The following is a 23,154-nucleotide window of genomic DNA, read 5'->3' as shown; positions in this document are numbered from 1 at the left end:
ATGATTGAGGATCTGATCGAGGCGGTTTGCACAGTTTATGGACTTATTTATTCTGGATATTACCTGACTAACCTGGCATGTAAGTAGAGATTTTCCTTGGGTGTAACCTAACCTGGCTTTTGTATGTCTTCCTGCTCTTTCTTAGTGATTGGGTTGATTTTGAAACAGAAAGAGCATTGGGATGCCACTGATTTGGGAAAGCTCCTGCCAACATATTCAGCTAAAAATGGGATGTCTGTAGGCAGGGGTCTGTGGGCAGCATTTCCAAGGGAACCAGCAGGGGTTGCATTCCCTCCATGGAAAAGTCTGTGGCAGCAGAGTCTGACATTTCCTCAGTTTGCTGGGTCAAGCAGGACAACTTTGAAAATGCAAACTGGGAGGCTATCTCAGAAAGCCTTCTAAAAATGTTATTTTTCTCTCTAATTTTCTCAAAGAATCTGCTTCATTTTACTTGCCCACTACAGGTCACCTGACACATGTATTCAGAGGTGCCGATCCTGAGGTGAGTGAGAAAGGAACCTTTGATGTTTCTAGTGTTTAAGAATTGTGAAGGAAGCTGTGAGCTTGGCCTGTGGCATTAGGGTGAGGAGGGCTAGTTGGATAGGCTAAAAAAAAAATCCATTTCCATGTGTGCAGCAGCAATAACAAAGGCATTGCTGGCAATTTCCTAATTTTCCTAATTTTAGCTGAAACCCTGGTTTTGCAGAGAGAACATCGCTTGCTGATAGTAACCAGGGTGAAATATCTAATTCAGAGCAATTTTCAGTGCTGTTGAATCAGTCCATTTTAATTTAGTCAGAGTGACTTAGAATCCCATTGCTATGGTTTATCCTTAGTAGACCTGGTTCTAGAGCTGAACAAAAATAAGATTATAAATGATAGGTAATGGCCTGTCTCTCATGCTTCTCTCTCTCCACAGAGCACAGAACCCACAGCAGACTCCCCTCTGGCTCCTGCTGCTCCTGGAGAAGAGGACAAAGATGAGACCAAGGATGAGGAAAATGATCACAAACCTCCAACTGTGGTCACAGCAGAAGCTGAATATCCCGAGACAGTAAGTGCCAGTTGTGGCTGCTGCTGTCTTTAGTGCAAGACAGAGCTGCAAGTTTCTGACCAGGCAGCACTTGCTGTTGGTGGCTGAGGATGCTAAGTGCTGGCGTCCTGCCAGGACCTAGCAATTCCCCTGCCAGGCAGCGAGAGCTGGGAAATGGGCTTTGATCTGTCTTGTTGAGCCACCAAAGAGCTGGTGCCTCTAGGTGAGCATCTGGCTCCTTGCCCCAGTTAAGCTCTGTCTCTTGGCTTCTGCAGTGCTATGGCCAAAGGCACATGTGGTAGTGCTGGAGATCACAAGGTTTTGTTTGTTTGTTTTCCCTTTCTGGAAACCTGTGTTTGGCACCTGTGGAACTGGTCTGCAGTTTTCTTGAGTAATTCTTCACTTCTACTGAGTCTTTTGGCCCACCTGTCTTTTGGCTTTTGATAAACTGTAAAGAGATGATTGTGTTGTCCACGAAGCTGTGGGGAGCATTCTTGTCCCTTGTGGCAAAAGAAACAAAAGAAACACTTCTGAACCCTTCTTCTGAGGCAAAAACTAGGAGAGGCAAGATTCTGTTGCTATATTTTGTGGTGACGTCTGCAGTTTTGAAAACTGCATTGGAGCCCCAAGTCGGGTAAAGCTGTAAGTCCTTGACTGCTGTCTTGTGCTGCTGAGAACAGGAAAGAGATCTTGAAATTCCGGATGCTGTATCTTAGGTCAAATGTGCGACTTGGACAAAAGGAGCCAGGGGTGCCTGTCAACAGCAGCTGAAGATGAGGCAGAGTGTGCCCAGGTGGCCAAGAAGGCCACTGGGTACTAAGTGTAGATGTGTGTAGCACCAGAAAGTATAGTAAGAGAGAGATTATAATAGATCTATCTATCTATCTATCTATCTATCTATCTATCTATCTATCTATCTACCTATCTGTCTATCTATCTGAATCTTCCCAGCTGTGCACCTAGACAGTTGGGTGTGCAAAGCTTACCTAAAGGAATCCCTTCAGTGGGAGAGGAGAAGAGACACATTTTGTCCACAAAGTCTTAGTAGGCAGAAGTTTCCCTCTCCAGAAATGGTTGGTTTTTTCCCCTCAGAGGCCTTCTCCTCCTCCAGCCTCTCCTGCCCTGAAACCCACTGTTTGTCCTGGAAGTTTCTGCCTTTCCTAGAGAGGTGGAATAATCTTATGTTCCAGGTGATTTTAGTGACTTTGGTCATACGTACGTGAGATAATCCTCAGTTGACAAAGTAAGGAGAATAAACACCTTGGTCCTCCTCCATATAATACACTAAGGTGGCTGTGGAGGCTCTCTGACCTCCATCAGAGGATCTGTGCATGCATCCTTCTCTCCTGATTGAACAGAATTTCTAACAAGAGAGTAGATGTCAGAAAGGCAGGAATGGTGGTGCAGGCCTGAAGAGAACATGAACTCCAGAAGTGTCTGTCACAAGGAGTGAGCCCACACTGGAAGCCACCTGCAGAGCCAGGATGGAGCTGTGGGACAGGGCTGGGTGTCTGTCACCATGGAAAGACAAAGGGGACAGAGCAGAAGTGGAGGGAGGCCCTCAGCAGAGCCTTGAGAAATGCCACACCTTCCCTGTCAGCTGCCTGAGAGGCTGTTGGAGCTTCAGTCCCAGATGGACCCTGACTGTACTGCCAGTGTCACTTTGGAATCTGTGCCTCCCCATGGGCAGAGAATGAGCCAGGGGAGCAGCAGCACAGTGCTTTGGGAACGTGTGAGCCCGTCAGTCTCAGAGACTTGGCCCACAAATGTTGTATGGGAAGTTGAAACCCATCTCCTCTTGCTTTCTGTGCAGGCCCTTCTGGAGCAAGAGCATGAGCAGATTGCTTTATCAGAGGTGCCAGGGCAGACTCAGGGAGAGCTGTGCCCAGCCCGAGAGCAGGAAGAGCAGCTCAGGCAGCAGGTGGAAGAGCTAGAGGAGAATGTCCAGGTAAGTCTGGCTCAAGCAGGTGACAGAGTGAAGGGCAGGAACAGGGACATAAAACAGAGCTCTTGGGACTGAGGAGGCCAGGAGTGCCACAGGCACTGGAAGCACAGAGCCTTGTAATCTGCAGAGATCAGGGACGGGAGGGTTACAATGGAAGCAGAGGTGGGTATGAAAACAGAAAGAAGTGGCGGAATGAATTTGATTTTGAGGCTGAAAGAGGAAAAAGCTGAGCCTGGTGGCAGCTCCCTGTGATTTGCTCTGCATTTGTGTGTACAGAACATCAAGATAGAGCCACAAGGAGAGGTGCCCAAACCTCAGATTGCCACCATGGCAGTGAAGAGGAGGAACAAGGAAGACATGAGAAGAATACAAGATCACTGGAATCTCCATCGTCAGAGGGGTGATCTACAAAACCAGGTAAGGGTAAGAGTGGGTGTCATTCCACGCAAGAAACTTTCTCTCTCTTGCCGTTTACAGAACTTCAGTGAGAAGCTGCACAGAGAGCTGCAGGAAACTCAGGCTATGCTCAAGGCAAGGGAGAAGAGGCTAGAGGAAGAAATGAAAATCGTCAAAGAGAAAATTAATCTCCTCCTTCAGGAACAAGAGGCTCTAGAAAAGACAGTGAGTGAAAGAGTGATAACCACTGCAGTCACCAAACTGGTGGTTTCTGCCCTTCTTTCTTTTCCTCTACAGAGCAGCAGAGGGTTGGGTGATGCCTCTGAGTGCCATCCTGCTTTGGTCTCTATCACAGCTGCTCTGAAGGACTTCCTGGGCTGCTGAATCTCAGCTGCTGCCCTGGATGTGGCTTACAGCACCTTCCTAAAGGCTTGCATTTGAAATGGGATCTCAGGCTAATTTCTGCCAGCCGCCTTTCTGACATAAACTCGTTTCTTCTCCCAGATCTACACAAGCTCTGACATGGAACCTGCTGCAGCAGCAATGTTGTTTAATGACACTCCCAGTCCCCAGCCTGAGAAGTGGAGCCTTTTCAGCTCGTTTAGGTCCAGTGTGGCTGCAGCTGCTCAGAAACAGGAGCTTGAGGAGAAGTACCTGGAGCTACTGAGTAAGTCTGGTGTATTTCTTGTCTGAGGGACAGTGTGTTGTGTGCATGTGTCAGCATAGCTGTACCAAATGTTCCTCCTGAGTTTGGTGTTGGACTCCCCAGAGGAACTGCTGTGCTCTGAGGCAGCAAAAGAGCGTCCTGGGTGTTCCTGCTGCCTCTGAGGGCAGCTCAGACTGGCTTGGGGTTTTTAAAATTTGCTTTTGGAAGTTTTTTGGGTGTGGTTTTATTTTTGTGGGGTTGGTTTTTATTGTCCTCCATCCCAAAGGAGCTCTCCTGCTGCAGGTGTGTTACTGGTGTCATGGACTGTTATAAATACCACTACTACATCTACAGTTTGTTTTTATGAGAATACTACATTTTTGTCCTCCTCAAAGGAGAACTCCTTTGGAAGAACATCAAGTGACAGCACAAATAGAGAGCCAGATGCGTTTTTACTGTGCCCTCAAAGAGAAACAAGATACCTGTATAACGATCTGTATTTAATATCCTAGTTTTATGTTTATAAGGATATGTCCAAGAGAAACAGCTATGTGGTGTGATCAGATAAAACTGCACTGTAGGCATTTCTCAGGAGTGAGCCTCCAGCCCCTCTGCTATATATTCCTCAGACCCATGGCTCTTTTTCATACCTGATTCCCAGTCATTCCCATGTCTGTTAAAATCCTGCCCGTTGGCCCAACTCAGATCAGTCTCTAGGAAGACACATCAAGCCTTTTGTGATTCTGAAGCATAACTCAGTTAATCTGCTTCTTGACCATAACAGCTGCTAGTTCTGTGCTCTCACATAAGACCTGGTAGGGCTGAGAACAGAGCCCAGTTGATTCTGTGTCTACCATCACCTGTTGGGACAAGAAGGGCATTGATCTGCACCTCAGTGTGTCTGATCTCCAAGCCAATCCTGTTGTGTCCTGAATGGGGGCAGCAGATTGTAAGGGGCTCAAGCTGACTGTGGCTTCTTCCCATTGCTTGTCAGTGCTCCTACTTGGGCTTTGCCAGCCTTGTTGTTGTAGCTGCCCTGCCCCTGATGGCTGGTGTGACTGCAGAGGCCGGAGCCTTCCTTAGCTGGGAGAGTCCCGCTGCTACCTGGCTGCTGCAGAGCAGAGCTGCCCCGAGGCAGCAGCCCCTTGTCTGGGCTGGCTTCTGCATGGCAGGGCCTGGACTCACCAGAGGGTCACCATCTCCTCTGGGCAACTGTCGGTGTCACACCGGCGCCTGAGGAGCACTGCTGTCCTTGCCCACTCTGCCGCGCTGGGAAGATGGGGACATGTGCAGTGCTGAGAGGGCGAGCCCAACGGGAGTGACTGATCCACGCTGCCAGGGTGAAGACAAGCAGTGTGGTTCTTCGCATGGGGCACGGGCTAGGGCATCTTTGAGTTTAGCCTGCTCATAAAGGGTGAGGATCCTGATGCTGAAAGCCCCGTTGTGATTACCTATAGCATGAGCTGCTCTGGTTTACAAACAGAAAGGCATTCTTCTGGCAAACTGCTGCAAGGTGCAGAAAATGCCCTTCTCTCCTGTATCTCCCTGTGCATTGCTTCCTAGCAAGAGAGCTCTTCAAAGGACCGTCCAAAATCAGTCTCTGTGCTGGCCATCTGTGCTGCAGAGCTGTCTGTCTTGTTGCTGTTGTTATTGTTGTTGCTGTTGTCATTGTTGTCACCTAGCTGACCACAAAGGGCTCAGAGACCTAGACAGTGGGGCTGCCTTTTGTATTTCCTGGAAACTGGGATCTCTGCTTTCAAGTGAGCATCTTGCATTTTGTTTCCTTCAGGGAAAATGGTGAATATGGGAAATCCTGTGATGAAATACACTGAACTGGAAAATATTGGCAGCGGGTGAGTCCAAACACAGTTACTTCTACATGCACGTGGGCCAGGTGATTTGCTGGTAGAATGTGTATCGAGTGTGAAGTCAGGCGAGCTGCAATCATATATTCATTTAGACAGTTGGGTTAAACTGCTCCACTTCTGAGTGCCAGTCAGAATTTTTAAGTGTGGTCAGAAGGTATGGTCAAAGATACTTCAATCTTCATTGTCAGAAAGAGCAACCTACTCCTATCATAGGGGCAACAGTGCCCCTATCATAGCTGTCAAAAAACAGTTCTCAGGAACATTTCTTTCCAAGAGTTTGCTGAAGGAAATACTCCATGGTCAGGATAAGAACTGCACAGTTTAGAAACTGAAACCCCAGATGGAAGAATAATCTCTCTTTTTGAGCTGAGGCAGTAAACACCAACACTCCAGGAACAGACCCAGTGCTCATGCACTTGAGAGGAAAATGCAAGAGCTGCCTTCTGGCAGAGCCCTCCTGCATCCTGCAGATTTTAGGCACTGACAGCACAGATCTCCTGTCTGGCCTGGCTTTCACTCTAGGCTCTAAATGGCTTCTCTTTCTTTGCTTTGTTTTGTTTCTAGGACTTTTGGAGAGGTTTGTAGAGCATTTGACACTGCCACAGGAGAAGAGGTAAATGTCAACAGCCCCTGCAGACTCTGCTGCAGCTCTTGAGGGCTTTCCTCTCTGGTGTGAGCTCTGGCTGGAGCTTTGGGTAGAGCTGTGCAGCAAAGGCACAAGAAGCACAGACTGGTGCCAGCCTGGAAATTGCCTTTGGGACAGTCTTTGTCCTTCTCAGCTGCCAGAAGGAAGGCGAGGAGAGCAGCGGTTCCTTTCAGAGAAGGATGCACTCACTCGCTCTCAATTGCTAAAACAAAGGTGGTGCCTTAGAGCATCTCCCTGCTCTTTGGGGCTACAGCTTCAGAGCTGTATTCTCATTTCTGGCTGCCAGCAAATGCATCTGAATGTTACTGGTAGCTCCTTAGCCTCCTGCAGTGCTGCACTTGGGAACTGCACATAGGGAGAGATCTGCAAGGCGTCCTTAAAAGCCCCAAGCCCAGCTTATAGCCCAGGATGTATCCAGAGAATACCAAGGCACAGATGACTTCTGAATCCCAGACAGAGCAGCAGAGAGTGTGGGCAGAGCTTTGTGGGTGACAGTAAAGACATCTTTGTTATCAAGTGGACAGGGCAAAACATCAATGACCATGTGTCCTGTAACTGGCCCCCAAGGGAGCAGAGAAATGGGCTGTTGGAATGTCAGTTCCTAATTACTCCAATGACTAATCACAAGGCACTTTGGCTCAGCTCAGCTGTGTCATTGCAAAATCACTCACTCCGTGTGCTCTGTGGTTTTCTGCCACCAGCTTCTGAAGTTACTGATTTCCAATGTCATTTTAGGTGGCCATAAAGAAAATAAATCTTCAAGGACTGACAAGTAAGGAAGTAACCATCAATGAACTCATGGTCATGACGAAGAATCGGAATTCCAACCTGGTCAACTATTTAGACAGGTGAGTGGTTATGGTCTTACTCCATGAATGTTCATTTATGTACCACAAACATGAGAGATCAAAAACCCGCATTGGTCCCTGGCAGAAAATAGAGCTGTTAATTATTGCATCATCATTATTTCTCTGCTCATCTCCAGTGGCTGGGAAGAGAGTGCATCTTATCTGCATGAGTCTTCCCCAGCACAGATAGTTTAAAAATTGTTCAAAACCTGGATCTGCTCTATTGTAGTAAGTCAGTAGCCTGTAAGTTCACTGCCTCCATGGTGTTGGGCTTGATTTTTTTTCGAGTCTCCTACATGCTGATGTAGGAGAATCTCTAGGAATCCTAGAGAGGATTTCCCTTGGATTGTGTCCCCTCTTTTCCATTGCTGTGCCTGCCAGGGACACTAGGTGCTTTTTTTCCAGAAATACCATGTGTGACAGGGTTTTTATCTGGGCTGTTACTAAACTGCACTTTTCACTTGCTGGCCATCTAACACATCTCTTTTTCACAGATGTGTCATTCTCCTCGAGACAGCACAGACTGCAAACACTGCACAGCCTAGAGGGAATGTCTATTCCTTTCACTGTGTCCTCATCACAAAGAGACCCAGGAACAACCATGAAGCTTGTCTTTTCCAAACAGCAACACAGCCATGCACGTTCATATCCACAGCCTTGTTTCCTTCTTTCAGCTACCTTGTGGATAAGCAATTCTGGCTGGTGATGGAGTACATGGATGGAGGCACTCTGAGAGATGCCATCAGCAAGATGTACCTGTCTGAGGATGAGATGGCAGCTGTCAGTCGGGAGGTCAGGGATTCCACCTGTGCTTCCAAGGGCTTGGTCAGGATTGTTTGGGAAACTGGGGCTCAGAACTGCAGAGATTTCATGTGCCAAGCTTTGTTTCTGTGTTACTAGAATGCTATGTGCAAGCAAGAGCATTTCAAGTGAATTGCGTGGCAGTGTGCCTGCATTCATTGTACTCTGTTCTTCTACTTTGATCTCCTGCTGTTAAATTCTTGCTCTGTCTCTTGTATTTGTATTTGCTGTTCTCCACTTTGCCTCTCTATGCGTTTACGTCGAGCCTGTCTGGACTGCATTCCTTTCCTGTAAAAGCAAAGGTACTGGTGGCAGAATTTGAAAGCAATGGCAAAGAAAAATACTCATTTCTCTCAGACCTCAGCTGAAAAAGATAATAGTTCACCCCAAATGGCATTTGCTTCTGAGAAGTGAGTAATGTGACACCCTTCTGTTTCTGTTTTCTCTCTCAGTGCCTGCAAGGACTGGATTTTCTTCACTCAAATCTCGTGATCCACCGAGATGTGAAGAGCAGCAACATCCTTCTCAGAACCGATGGCTCTGTCAAATTGGGTCAGTACATTCTTGGTCAGGTGCAGAGTTCTGAGGATATGAAGTGTGGAGCTGCTTTTGAGTGACTGCTAGTTCCCCCAGAGTGGTGCTGGTGGGAGTGCAGGGGCCCCTGCTGCAAATGAAGGCACAGTTGCAACGTGCACAGAGGCATCACAAGGAACAAGCTGTCCAGAAAGGCACTGCTTTGTGGGTGTGTCCCTTCCAGAGGGATGGAGTTGTAATCTAAAGCTTCAGGGGTATAAAATCCACTGCTTGGGGCAGTGTAAAAAACTTGGGGATTTTTGAAATGGCCAATTCCATATTTCCTTGGCTAAAGCCCTGAGAAAACAGAGCAGGGACAGATTTTAGCAGGGAAGGGAGTCTGCACAGTGCACTCTCAGACCTACAGTGGAGAGTTCTTTTGCTTGGTTTTCTAATTGCACAGTATTTCTTGTTCTCCCCAGCTGATTTTGGCCTTTCTGCTCAGCTCATCCCTGAGCGGAATCAAAGGTGCTCGGTGACTGGGACTTCTGGGTGGATGGCGCCTGAAGTTGTGACAGGTCAACCATATGGCCCCAAAGTGGATATTTGGTCTTTTGGAATTGTGGGAGTTGAAATGGTGGAACAAAAAGTTCCTGACTGGAACCAAACTCCTGTCTGGGTAAGGTGCAAATACTTACTGATCCCACTGTCTTTCTCACCTGTCCCATGTTCTGTGTGCCACTGGACAAAATCCCATTGCCATCTGCTGGCACCACTTCCACCAAGGTCACCTTCTAAAAATGTCCCTGCAGCACATCAGCATCTGCTGTAGTTTGGTTCATTGGTTCAGTGGTTGGTAATTGATTCAGTTCAGTTGAGGAACTCAAGCCTTACCACACACAAACACTCCCCAGCTCTTTTCAGGCAACACTCTGCTTTGAGTTTCAAGTCATTCCAGCTCTTTTGTCTGTGCAGATGGACCTAATATCACAAAACATGAGTCTCAGAGATGGTGTTATCTCTGCAGAAATGAAGGAAAGAAACTCAAATTAAACAAAGTTTCTAAAACAGTGGTTTTTTAGAGATTAAGTGCACACCCTGTGTACGTTGTTGTCATGGGAACGTTGCCTGAAACCTGGGCATGAGGGAATAAAGGCCATAGAGTCTCTTCTGCTTCTTATGCAGTGTTGCAGAAACCCTTAATGACCATATTTCTTTCATAGCCCAAGCCACGTTCTCCACATCAAGCCAGAGCATGGTGATGGGGAGAGCCTGCCAAAACCTCTCATTTGTTTCCTGGCACTTTCTGGGATGGGCATACCATTAATGCATTCACATGAATATTCAAATGAGCAGAGGATTACCAAAGGGATGGCACTTCTGCTGTTTAGAACATGGAAAGCTTTTCTTTTCTGCATATTGGAAGCTGAAATTTTCAGACTGCTGAGAGACAGAGCTGCAGGTGGATCCTATGTGCCCAAAGAGGCATTTTCATCCTAGTACATTTGTGCATGCATCTTAATGTATCTGTGTTGAATTTGAGATTCCAAGTGTTGGTTCCTTATCTGAGCAATAACTCCCTTTTATATAATACTTGAAAACAGTTAAAGAAAAGTCCCTGTTCCAAATAGCCTGTCAAACGGGTGTGAATCTTCACAGAACTAAACGTGCTTTTGCTGATGTAGTTCCCACTAACAAGGTTAGCCAATGAGATCAGCTGCCAAGGTGAGATCCCCTGCATGTTGGAAAAGCTGTGGCTGCTTTGGGGTTTGGGTGATTTGTTGGTACAGCAAAGTCATCTCAGCCTCTCAGCCAGGGCAGAAACTGCCAGTGCAGAGTGCAGGTTAAACAATGGCATCTGGGAGAGCAGTGACAGATGTGAAAGGAGCAGGCTGAGCCTCGTGTTTCCTTTTTCTCCAGCCTCAACTCCTGATAGCCACAGGAGGGAGACCAAAGCTGGGGCAGCCCAACCTCTTCTCGCCTTTGCTGCGGGACTTCCTGAGCTGCTGCCTGCAGACAGACGAGGCTCGGCGCTGGTCTGCCAAGGAGCTCCTGCAGGTAAAATGCAAAGGGGCTGCAGGTGAAAGAGTGTCCGTGGGATGGGCTCCTCCTCCACTGGAGGCCAAGGCATCAGATCAGGCCCCTCCTCCTCACCTCCAATCTTGTGCTTTTCAAATGAAAATGGTGAGGAGTCCTAGCCTGGGCTGGTAGGGAGGGAGGTGCAAAGGTCATCTGGTCCAAGTGAGTGACCTGCAATGAGCAGTGTTGCATCATGGTCCTTAGAAATACTCAATCCCCTTTTCACTTAAAAATAGTACCCCTACCTTTAAAACACCAAGTTTGGAAAGTCATAGTCCATTGCTCTTTTTCTTTTTCCCTTTTTACAGCATCAATTTGTAACATCGGCCAAGCCTGCATCCAGCCTGGTGCCACTGATCCTGTCACTGAAGAAGTGGAAGGAGGAGAGTGGCAATCCATTTAGGACCATTTTCTCCAATACGAGCCTAGAGTAGGAATGTAGAGTAGGAATATAGAGTAGGATTATAAATAAATAAATTTTCTGAAACCTCAACTCATTTGGAAGATACCCCTCCTTCTGAGCCTGTGAGAAAGTTCAACATTTCTTTCTGAATTATCAGTTGTTTCTTCATGCTGCAAAGTGACATTTCTGGCTTCTTTGGTGTGCTTCAAAAGTGGGGAAGGCTCTTCTTTATTCATTCTCTCCGGACCACAGTGCCTTTGGAATATGGCCTAATGGCCAGGTTTTGCCCAGCCCTGGTGCTTCTTTTTGAGACAGAAAGGGAAATGGAACTTGCAGGCAAAACCAAAGGAGTGGTGCAGCCAAATCTCCCTGTGCAGGTGCAGGCCTTCAGTCGTGAGTGGGCAGAGGCAGGCTGGAAGGAGGCCCTTGGAGCTGCAAGAGGCAGCAGCCCGGCCCTGGGTGCCTCCTCCTGGCACCGGGCGAATCCTCTGCTCTCAGAGCCAAGCTGGCAGCTGGCTGGGCCCCAGGGGAAGCGCAGCCGTGCTGGGCACAGCACAGACTGGTGGCATTGGCCCCCTGGAGTGTGGCCAGCAGGAGAGAAAGGCAAAGAGCAGCCCAGGGCTGGTGCCCTGGCTGAGCATTGCCCCTCTTGGGCCGGCTGCCCTGTAACTCCTGGGCAAGGTCAGCAGTGTGTGCAGCACTCTGGGCACAGGGGCAGGGAGCCGGGCTGCTCCGCAGGCTCCAGCACAGGGCAGCGTCCTTCAGGCACGGCACTTGTGCCAGGGGAACCGAGGCCAGCGGGAGGCAGGGACAGCTTGTCAGGTCACAGCTGCAGGAGACAGTGCCTCACACAGCCCTGCGAGGAAGCGCCTGCAATCCTGGACTTGTGCACGGAGCCACAGCAAAGGTGTGAAATGCAGAGTGCTTTGCAGAAATATTCAGGGGCACCAGGCCAGCCTGCTTTGTGCTCTCTGCAGCACAGCAAGCACTGCGCAATGCAGCTCTGAGCTGCTGGGACAGACAAGTTAGAAATGAACCAACTCTTAGATACAATTAAATGGGACAAACTCATCAAAGCAAAAGAGAACTGTTTCTTAGTATGGATTCAGCTGAGCTGAGTGTGTGTGTCCCTCCCCCAAAAGCCGAACACACACACACTCCTACAAAATGCTGCTTTTTATTGCCGTTCCCGGCTGGGGGCGGTCACTGTCCCCTTTCCCATTGGCTGCACACCAGGGAACTTACATTCTCTCCTGACCACCTACTTTTCTGTCTGTCCCCTGCCCTCTTATCCTACTTTCTTTTTGGTTTGGTGTTCAACCCCGCCCCACTCTCAGCTCACAGCAACACCCAAGAAATTAACTAGAACAAATCCAAACCAGAAATAACAACACCTAGAACCAACGGCTCTACATTAATAATGTATAATAAGCTCTACATTCACTTCCATATTGTCAGTTGTTTGTTAAATATGAGAAGTTCTCTTTCATGATTTTTTTAATGTGGTTTGGAATTGGATAAGGGTCTCCTTCATTCACAAACTCCAGACCAAACTGCCTTTGGAATATGGGCCACTAGACAGTTTTTGCCCAGCCATGGTACTTCTAGATAAGATGGCAAGGGCAATGGTATTTGCTGCCAAAATCCAATAAAGTATGGGAAAGCCAAAACATCCTGTGGTGATGAAGGCCTCCAGCTGTTACTAGAAATCAACAGAGTTCCTGCCAAATGATTACTTATTACTAAGTGCAATCTGTTTGCCTGGATGAGAGTCTTGCTCATCTGAAAAAGCAGTGTCTTCGTTTTGATTTGCTAATCTAAATAAACTCATTTTTCTGTTGTGGGATGGAACCAGGAGCAAAAGAGCAAGGCAGGCCTAAAACTTAAGAGAGTATAAAATAGAAATTTATTAACTACACAAACAAAGAGAAGGAAAAAAACCCCCAAATTCAGAATAAGATTTTCTTCAGACTACTCCTTCCTTCCCTTTCCAAACCTTCATAACAACAAAAAAAACATATAGCAAGTATTTTGGTCAGTCCCTAATTTAGTCTTTTTCAATTCACTTCCGGAGAGAGAAGCCTCTTTTTGATGAAAGCTGTAGGGATTTTTCCACAAGAAGGAAGAAAACAGTCCTCTCGTGGTTTCATTTTCACGATTTGCATCCACCCTGACCTGCAATCATGACGCTCCTCCCAACTCCACAGCCTTCCCAAAGCTGTAGATGTGGGCCATGTTTATTTCATGGGGTATTACTTTTAAGAATGAAATGTTCCACAGCAAAGGTTTTCTTTATCTCTTTTCTTTCTCTTCATGCTTCATCCTCAGAAAACCGAGATCCCCTTCTTTCCTCAGGGCAAAAGATTCTTAACACAGGTACTTTTTGGTCAAATCATCTATCAAATGGAACATTTCCATCCCCCCATGTCTTTTTCCATGGTTTATAGGAATATTCAGTACATCACTTCATCCCTACAATTTACAAAAAGATTTTCAGCCATTTCACCATCTTCTCATTCTTCTTCCATCTAAAAAAACTTAGCTCTTATGTTACTGACTTCAGAAGTCTTATTCCCTTTCATATTCAAAGGAAGGCCAGAGGTTTCGCAAATCTTATCTGAGCAGTAAAGAGTTAAAGTTTAACACAACTCCAAGAGTTGGGCCAGGCCCAGGCCGTGCTGGGTGAGGGTGGCTGAGGTGTCACTCAGCCTTTCTGGGGCTGGGCTGCAGCCCCACCCTGCCCATGGCCACCCGGGCAGGCCCGGCCCGGCCCGGCCGGCAGCAGCAAGAGTCGCCTCCCCCCCATGCCAGAGCCACAGGCCCGTGGAGGAGGAAGCTGTGAAGGTCTCATCACACAACTTTTTCTCCTCCTGGCCATCGGGTCCCCCTCATTGGCAAACGAGGCCCAAGTGGCCTCCAGAGCCTCCCCCCCGCATGGGGGAGGGGGAAGCTCGGGTTGGTGTCACCTGCTCAGCTACAGGAAAGACAAAGAGACTCAGTTCCAGATTACCTCCTTCAAAATGTGTGTTCACAGAGAGAACTAACTTTCTCTCATTGGCTGTTGCAGGTGTCCCAAGCCCCACAGAGGAAATTGCCTTAGATAGAACTTCTCTCTGAGTTTCTTCTTCCTAAGTCAACCCATCACACAGCCCACTGTTAAATGATCTCTTTACTTATCCATTAACTCACCTGCCCATGCAGTAAAGTGATTTATTTCCCTTGTTTTTAAACTCAGCTAAAAGCCTTCAATAATTTGAAGCACGCCAAGTAAAGCAAAGCAAAATTATTACACTGGAATTTATGTCACTTATTCTTCCAAAAGGGAAGTATTACCTTTCCCAGTGGCTACACAGATTCAAGGACACAGCTGACCCCATCCAGTGGTACAGGAGTATGACAGGGAAGCCAGAAAAGGAGTTGAAATGAAGAATCATCTTTCCAAAGAGATGACTGTGAGAAAAAGAAAATTAATACTTTAATAATACCATAGAGAATATAAAGTAGCTAATAATGTTGACCCATCTGGAGTCAGCCTAAAGAAAGAGGCACTTCAGGGAACACACACTGCTTGCCCAGCAGCAGCAACACCCTGCCCATTTTGGAAGAAGAACCCAAATGGAGCAGTTTCACATGAGGTCAGCTGCTGGACAAACTGCACCTCAGGGGTCCTGCTGTCCCCTCCAGCTGCAGCCACCCAGGCTGGGTGTGCTCAGCCAGCCTCTGCCCACTCTGAGAGCCAGAGCTGAGGTTTGGAATAAAGGCTGGCACTTGCTCAAGGCCTCAAGAGCGGAGAGGCTCAGCTGTGAGACAGCACCAGGAGCCCTGCACGTCCCTCATTTTCAGGAAGGGTTTGTGCCTCCCCATGCTCCCCATGGCCAACACAGCCTCACATGTCACCGTGCACTGTCACTGCTCTTTAAACCTGAATCCCCAACATTTAATTCCCCCTCCTCAGCTGGCTGTAGAGTGTCCAAAGAGAATAAACGTTCATTAAAAAAAGCTGTTGTAGTAACATGAAAGTCTAAGAAGATTATCCTAACACTTTGACTAAGCAAATTATTTTAATTTTCATGCTGAAATGCTTCTAATCCAATTGACTATTAATCCACAAATGCCTGAATGAATGGTAGTGACATGTAATTTATTTGTAATGACTTAAACTATATTTCTATTTCAGTGAACATTTGACCTTGTTTCCTCACTTACACACCAATTCTTTGTCTGGGTTTGAAAGACAGGTATTTTAGCTAAGGAAAGGCGACAACCCCTTTCCTGAGATGCAGAGTGCAACCCCCTCCCTTCTAATTATTATAGTTTCAAATCAGAGGCCTTCAGGCAGGAGATATGGGGATAGGAATAACAGCTCTTTACTGGTGTCTAACAAGGCAGAAAAAACAACAACAGCTATAAAAATTGACAACAGAACAGAGCAGTGTAGCTCAGCTCCAGTCCCTTTTGGCCGCAGGCCGTCTCCCTGCGCTCAGTTCCCGGTGCTGGGGGCAGGGCAGGTCCCGCGCAGTTGAAGAGGGGCTGCAGTGATGGCGGCGGCCCAGGGCTGAGAGGGATGGGGGAGAGACTCCCCCCTCACAGTGTCGGTCGTGGTGCTCGGCAGAGTGCCTGGAGGTAGTAGGGTGAGGTGGGAGAGGAGTAGAGCGGTGTTCGAGGGCAGGGAACGTGGCTCTCGGCGCTGGGATGGAGGGGAAAATGCCAGATCAGAGCACAGGGCATCCTCCTCTCACTCCATGAGCCAAGCGAGAGAGCCAGAGCCCGCCCCAGACCCCTGTCCCACCTTTCCTTTTCTGGTGTCCCCCTATCCCCCACCCCTCTGCAAGAGAAAACTATTGCTACTAAGGTGTAGCCACAAATACTTACCGTAACAATGGGAAAAATTCCACAGAAAGAAAAGGGAAAAATTCAACCCCCAACAATTCCCCCTTCTCCCATTTGACCTTGTCTGCTTTCAAGTTGGGAATTCTTTGCAACCCCAACCAAAATAATGAAACCACTCAACCTAACATCTTTTTCCTCCCTTCAGCTATGCTGAACACAGAGTGATTTTGCTTTCACTGGACAAAGAGGAAGAGTTTCCCACGGGATTCCTCAATTCGGACCCGTTTCTGAAAGATCCTGTGCTTCTCTTGACGGTTTGCAAAGGCAGAAGGATGGCTGCAGGCAGGGAAAGACAGAGAGAAAGGGTTTGCAGCTGGCGCCGCGGTGCCCTGCGGTGCCCGGCCGGCCCCGGGAGCCGCCCGGCCCGCGCTGGGCCCGCAGCCCCGGCTCTGCCGCGCTCGGCCCCGCCAAGTCCGGCCCGCGCGGGGCCGCGAGCGGGGCCGAGCGCAGCGCCCCCCTCAGGCCGCGCGCCGCCGGCGCAGCCGCGGCCGTTGTGGCGACACTCGGCGATCGGCGCCATGGCGGAGCGGCCGCTGCCCGCCGGCCTCAACGCCAGCACCTTCCCCGCCAAGCTCTGGCGCCTGGTGGACAGCCCCCGCGTCCGCTCCGTGCGCTGGGACAGCCGGGGCCAGGGGCTGCTCATCGACCGCTCCCTCTTCGAGCGGGAGCTGCTCAGCCCGGGCAGTGCCCACGCTCCGGCCCCGCACACCTTCAGGGCCACGCAGTTCCGCAGCTTCGTGCGCCAGCTCTACCGCTACGGCTTCCGCAAGGTGCCGGGCTGGCTTGGTTCAGCTGTGCCGGGCGATGCCGGGGCCTGGCTCCACTACACGAATCCCAGTTTTCGCCGCGACCGCCCCGACCTCCTGCTCCGCATCCAGCGCCGCCGGAGCGCGGCCAACAGGCAGCGGCTGGCGGCGGGGCGGGAGGGGCGCAGGCTCCCACCCCGCGGCTCCCAGCAGCTCCCCAGGGCACGGCCACTGCCGGACGGGCCGGACGGGCGCAGTCGCTTCAAGCCGCTGCCCAGGGCGCGGCCGCCCAGCGGCTTCCACCTGCTGCACAGGGAGCGGCCGCTGCCGGCCCGGCGGGAGGGGCCGAGCCGCTTCCAGGAGCTCCACGGGGAGCGGCCGCTGCCCGCCGAGCGGGAGCTGCTCCGGGTGCCGCCCTGCCACTTCCTCGGGCTCCACGGGGAGCGGCCGCTGCAGCTCGGGCGGGAGGGGCCCCCCAGCCGCTTCCAGGAGCTCTGCGGGGAGCAGCTGCCTCCGGCCGACCGGGAGGTGCTCGGGATAGAGCCCTGCAGCTTCCAGCAGCTCTACAGGGAGCAGCAGCCCCCAGCCTCCCACCTGCCAGGTAGAAAAAGAATTCCAGCCTTGCTTTTCCAAAAGGTCATGAGAAGTGACCTCTTAAAGTATTTTTCCGCACTGCTCTGTCATTGTGAGACAGAAATTGTCAAGCCATTAGGAAGGGGGACCTAGAAGGCCAAAAGATCCTTTGCCTGGTTTTCCTGTGTTCTTCCTGGCATGTTTGATCCCAGGCAGCAATAGAGGTCTGTTTCGCAAAGCCACATTGTGGAGCCTGACTAATGTGTTTGGATTCCTGCAGCCACACCAGGCACTTCAGCCCCCAGTGCTCCACCTGGTAGTGCTGGTTGTGCAGCATCGACGGCCTCCAGCTCAGCACGGAATGCACCTGTGGAAGATGAATCCCCAGCAGCAGATCTAGGCCTTGAAATAGAAAAAATGATTCGGGAGATCAGGAGATCCCTGCCTCAAAGGTCACCCTCTGCTCAGGTAACCCCATTGGATGGGAATAAAAGAGGCTGAACTGAGAGCTTTGGAACCTTGTTACGTGGCTGAGAAGCAAAGGCTTCTTGAAGTTAATTTGTTTCATTATTCTATAGTTATCTAATTATTCTTGGGAAAGTAGGATTTCTAAAAGAAGGAGGATGAAAAAGTCTCCCCACCTTAGTGACGATGAGAGGTGTGAGCCTGTGTTGGCCACGCTTGGTTGCTCCTTTTCCTGGGAAGAATGCCTCGTGCAGGGACATTTGTGGTGATGCTTTGTAGGTTCTATCAGGCTATGTTTGAGAAAGAAAAGTGTTTGGAAAATGCCACTGAAGGCAAAGTGTCCTGACAGGGAGGGGCATGTGAGAGGTGCCTCAGTTCCAGCAGCAGATGTGGGCTCTGCCTCTTTGTGTTGGAAGGCCAAGGCAAAGCAAGAGCTGGGCTGCAGCTGCTGCTGCTGTGTGAGCCCTGCCATGCATGTAGGTGCTCCTAGAGCTGTGTTTGGGGATGGGCTGGAGCTGCAGCTTTCTGTCCTTTTGTTTGAAAGATTCAGTCTTTGGATTAGGAATCCCATTTCTCTTAACTCTTCCCAGACTTGCCTGGAGTGTTGCCAAGGCCTTTCTGCAGTTATTATATGTGTTGGCCAAAGAATGCCTCTCTTTCTATTGATGTTCTGACCCCACTGGCTGCAGTACATGGATGATTGAGGAAGGGCAGACTCAGAGGGGGGAGTGGGATATCTTGGATTTACTAATGTTTTATTGTCAAGTGGGATGTCTTTTGTCTTCTGTAAACTCACACATAGCAGTTTTCAAAAGCATTTTATTCCATACTAACAGGAAACATTACAGGCTCTCAATCCTCTTTAGAATCTTTAGGATTTTGATGGATGAGCTATTTCAAAAGAGATGGGTTGGTTTGTTTTTTTACCCTCCACATTTACAGATTTTAGCCACTGGAAAATTTGATCCTGGAAATACCCTGGTCCATAAATGTCATCCATATGGGGCAGCAGCAAAGGGCTCCAAAAAGCACCACCTGGTGATGGATTGTCTGAGTGGTTGGGTTGGGGCGGTGACACTCGCAGCCAGAAATGAGATGTGTGCTTTTGGTGTGTGTTTGCAGCACACAGCCCTGGGCAGTGCTGGGAGCGAGCTCTGCCCTTGCTGCCAGCCGTGTTGTCAACAAGGAGGGCCCCTGGCTTTCTGCTGGCTGATTTCTTACAGCTCGTGGGATGAGCCAGGGTCAGGATGTGAGGGCACGTCTCCTCGCTTGTTGTCTTCTCATTTTCTGTGTTCATGTTTTGCCTCAAAGATCATTTTGTAAGAGCTTCAGTTTCACCTTGGCCACCCAAATCCTGAGTTTAAAATGCTTGTCATGGGAACCGTGTGGGCAGTGTTGCCCCTTTTGCTCCATGTCCTCTGGGAGTGGAGAAGGAGAGTTCCTGTATCCCTGATGTGATTCCAAGAAAACAGTGAGTGATCTTTGGGTTTCTTTCTTTCTGTTTCTCTTTCAAGGGGAATGTTAATGTTGCCCCTGAGTCCTCAGGGAAGGAAGCTCTGAACAGGGCTGCAGCAGAGGAAGCTTCATCTGGCACCAAGAGCTGCAGGAACAGTTCCCCAGAGCCTGAGGAGCCTGGTAAGGAGAGAGCCCACATTGGTTTAGAGAGGTGTGAGATGGCTGCTCTGAGCCTGCCTCTCACAGGAAGGGAGATGAGTAGAGTTGAACTCTTGTCTGCAGGGTTGGTGCTTCCCGGTGTTTAGTTCAAATCCTGCACAGACACAACCTCCCTGAGCCCTGCCCTCCAGAGGCTCTCACATGGAGTCCTCTGCTGTGGCAAGAGAGCAGGGAATAAACTGACCTCGTGGGAGTTGTGTTACCAAGTCGGGTGTCCCAATTTGGTTTCATAACTCAGCTCACAGCACCCTTCAGCTTCAGCCATTTCAGTGGGGACTGAGGTCTCTCTGTCAGCACAGAGAAAGAACAAGGCTGGGCTTCTTTGTGGGAGCTGGGACTGTCTATGTTTCAAGCTCTCATGGGTGCTATTTGCACTGTGAGTGCTGAGACTTTATCGAGGTACTGCAGTGCTTTACACAGTTTTGAAAATGTGGAAGGATCCCTTTTCTCAAAAGAGCAGGCTTCAAATTCCAAGTGAGAGTCTGCCTTTCAGACCATCTTGAACAGTCCCTGATAGAAGGGCAATTGGTGCCCAAGGGAAACACGCACAAGGGCCAATATTGACTCAGTGTTCCCTTTGCTTGCCAGATCCATTCTGATGGACCTCTCCAAGAGGGCTGCCCTGTGTGGCAGGGAGAGACAGAGGGAGGGCCTGTGACCATCAGGCAGGTAAAATCCCTCTGCTAAAGTCGTATTTATAGATATGTACAGTTAGATTTATATATCTATATAGTTAAGTTTATAAATAGGCATAGTTGTATTTCTATCTGGGAGTTTAGTTACATAGATTGATACCTGTCTACATCCAGGCCTTTTTTTAACCTCTTTTCTCCCTCGGATGCCTTTTTCACTGCATGTTTTCCCCCTGTGCCCCCTCTGTCCCCTCTCCCTGTGCTGTGTCCGAGCTGGCGGCCGGAGCAGAGCAGCAGTTCCAGCCCCGGGTGTCCCTGGAGCGCTGGGAGCTGCCGGTGGCCCCAGGCACTGTCCCCTGAGGAGCTGCTGAGGGACGGTGAGACTGAGGGGGCTGAGGAGGTGGTGACACTGAAGGGACGGTGACCTTGAGGTGCTGGTGGGGCTGGGGGTGTGGGGCAGCACAGGGCGATGGTGGCACTGAGGGGACAGGGAAGTGGCACAGGCTGAGGGGGGTGGCGGGGTCTAAGGGGATGGGATGGGTCAGAAGGGACTGAGGGGGGTGAGAGGACTGAGGGACTCTGAAGAAACTGAAGGGGACTCGGGGTTTGCCGAGAGCATGGCGGGGCTGAGGGGATGGAGGGAGCCAGCAGGGAGCACAGAGGGGTGCGGGACTGCAGCTCTGCCAGGCCTTGGAACCAATTCCTGAGCGTCCATTTTTGGCACAGCTGCAGAGAAGACCTTGAAGACAGCAGGAGGACTGACAGGAGCCAGCAGGGAGGAGCTGAAGGCCAGAGCAAGAGCAGTGAGCAGGGAGCCTGGGTGAGGCCACAGGGCCGGTGAGGCCGGCTGGGGGTGAGGGTGCCGTGGGCTGTGGCCGTGGGCACTGCCCGGCGGGGCAGGAGCGGGCCCTGCCCGTGCTGGGGCTGCTCAGCGCAGCTGCCCCGGCCGGCACAGGGGCTGTCCTTGGGCAAGGCAGCTGTGCCGGCAGGGCCCGGGAGCTGTGCCGGCTGTGCCGGGCTGCCGGGGGCTGCGGGACGGTCCCGCCGCGGCTGCGCTCACCACACCCTGGCCCGCTCGGCCGCTTTTCCTTTGCAGCCCTCCTGGGGAGGCGCTGAGATTTTCTCTTCCCTGATGGAAGTGCAGGTGCTGCCGAGGGAAAGGCCCTGATCCTGACTCCGTGTTCCCTTTTTTTCCCAGATGTCCCGTCTGCTGTCGCTGTCCAGGAGAGCTGCTCTGCGTGGGAGGAAGAGACCGAGGGAGAGGCTTTGAAGATGGGGCTGCTGGAATCCCTCTGCTCAGCGTTCCCTTTCAAGATAAATGGACTTGCACATGGAGAGGGATAATTCTATGGATATCTACATATGTGGGCTTTGTTTTGTATATCAATATTTTTATATGTCTGTTGTTATATTTATGGATGTGTTATATTTATGGATTACAAACATATATGTTTGTAATTACATGTATGTATATATGTATCTAAGTATACATGTATGTTGTTCTGTTTTTAGTTCTAGTTCCTATGTATACAGTTGTGTTGCTATCTATTTCTTCTATTGATGCAATTATAGATAAATGGCTCTTTAAATAGGTATATTCATATTTGCATAGGTATATATGTTCTCTTATATATTAATCTATTTCTATATGTCATTCTATTTACATATGTATCCAATTGTATAGCTGTGTATTTGTATTGATGAAGTTATATGGATATTTAGCTTGGCACAGTGATAGTTTTATATTTATAGATAGGTTTGTTTTATATATATGTTTATATTGTATATAATATGTAATATTTAATCTATATTTACATCTGTATCTCCTTATAGTTTTTAATGTATTTATATATGTGTATATATGTATTTTTTTACTTCTATTTAAACGTGTATGGAGTTGTATAGCTGTATACTTCTGTCTATTTAGAGAGGGAATATGTATTTTTGTATTTGTATATGGGCTGTACGCTTGTAGTAATATGTAATAAATTAAGTTGTTAAACACCTAAATGATCTTTATGTAAACCGAGTTGTTGTAGAGGTTGGCAATAAATCAAGTTTTTGTTAACAGAAGGTGGTACTTGTATATATATACATATCACTGTTTTAGTAATGTAATAAATTCCTTTTTTGAACCTTAACTGAGATTTGTACAGTTCTGTATTGTCAGCGCGGGTGTAGCAATTTGTAATAAATGACATTTTTCAACTGAAATCGAGTCTCGTGTATTTGTCGATCAGCAGTGTGGCTGTAGCAATCTGCAGGAAATTACATTTGTCAGCTGAGATGGGTGTTGTGTGGTTTGTGCTATCCAAAGCAATGAGCAGATGTACAGGTGATGATGCTGGAGGATTTTGGCCATGGAAATCTCCAGCCATGCCCAGCACAGGCCCCACATGCACTCAGGTTGGGCGAGGAAAGCTCAGATTTGGGATGGCAGCAGAGCCACACGTTTGCTAAGAATTCTCTGCAAAGCCTGCTGAAAAAACTCTGGGACTCCACTGAGCGTAGAACTCCTGCTCTGTGGATTTTCAGATCACTCAATTGATCTTTGGTTCTTTATATACATGCATACATATACATACATACATATATAAATATATATAACTATATAGGTATATAAATAAATAAATAAATAAATATGTATATATGTATATATATATGTAGGCAGTACTTAGTGACCTGGAATATACTTGATTGTGGGAACTGAAATGGATATTTCTATCTTTATCTATAGAGTCAGCAGAGTTGTACCGTTCTGTAGCCATCTTTGAACTTGTCTTGGTTGGAAATATAGGTATCTGCCAAAAGAGATAGGGGCCTCTTTTTTTCTTTTCTTTTTAAAAGGAGAGTATAACCTCCCCCCTCACTTCACTCTACTATGATTTATATAAATTAAAGGGCTCTCAGGCGAACATATGGGGGAAAGAATAACAGTTCTTTACTGATATATATATATATAGATATATATATATATATATATATATATATATAGG

General features: G+C 48.8%; 2 protein-coding genes across 2 annotated transcripts; both read left to right on the top strand.

Annotated features, from left to right (window-relative positions):
* On the top strand, positions 1-7,446 carry LOC148219593 (uncharacterized). The gene is made up of 9 exons (XM_088156354.1): positions 1-79; positions 465-502; positions 920-1,054; positions 2,847-2,981; positions 3,255-3,599; positions 3,879-4,041; positions 5,810-5,873; positions 6,453-6,501; positions 7,270-7,446. Exons 1-9 carry the CDS (start codon positions 1-3, stop codon positions 7,384-7,386), a joined length of 1,125 nt encoding a protein of 374 aa, XP_088012480.1. The 3' UTR covers positions 7,387-7,446.
* Positions 7,447-16,586: 9,140 nt separating this feature from the next.
* Positions 16,587-22,372, top strand: LOC148219592 (uncharacterized). Its single transcript, XM_088155853.1, has 6 exons — positions 16,587-17,415; positions 17,668-17,855; positions 19,367-19,487; positions 20,115-20,535; positions 20,885-20,978; positions 21,357-22,372. The coding sequence occupies exons 1-4, from the start codon at positions 16,587-16,589 to the stop codon at positions 20,123-20,125; spliced, it is 1,149 nt and encodes a 382-aa protein (XP_088011979.1). The 3' UTR covers positions 20,126-20,535; positions 20,885-20,978; positions 21,357-22,372.
* The last annotated feature ends 782 nt before the right edge of the window (positions 22,373-23,154 follow it).

The sequence above is a fragment of the Sturnus vulgaris genome, chromosome Z (assembly GCF_052056855.1).
Source record: "Sturnus vulgaris isolate bStuVul1 chromosome Z, bStuVul1.hap1, whole genome shotgun sequence".
NCBI lineage: Eukaryota > Metazoa > Chordata > Aves > Passeriformes > Sturnidae > Sturnus > Sturnus vulgaris.
This window is presented reverse-complemented; position numbering and strand designations above follow the sequence as displayed.

Coding starts and splice junctions, on each gene's coding strand:
- LOC148219592 (XM_088155853.1), top strand. CDS start 16,587: ATGGCGGAGCGGCCGCTGCCCGCCGGCCTCAACGCCAGCACCTTCCCC. Junction 17,416..17,667: donor CCCAGCCTCCCACCTGCCAG/GTAGAAAAAGAA, acceptor GGATTCCTGCAG/CCACACCAGGCACTTCAGCC. Junction 17,856..19,366: donor AAAGGTCACCCTCTGCTCAG/GTAACCCCATTG, acceptor TTCTCTTTCAAG/GGGAATGTTAATGTTGCCCC.
- LOC148219593 (XM_088156354.1), top strand. CDS start 1: ATGATTGAGGATCTGATCGAGGCGGTTTGCACAGTTTATGGACTTATT. Junction 3,600..3,878: donor AAGAGGCTCTAGAAAAGACA/GTGAGTGAAAGA, acceptor TTCTTCTCCCAG/ATCTACACAAGCTCTGACAT. Junction 4,042..5,809: donor GAAGTACCTGGAGCTACTGA/GTAAGTCTGGTG, acceptor TGTTTCCTTCAG/GGAAAATGGTGAATATGGGA.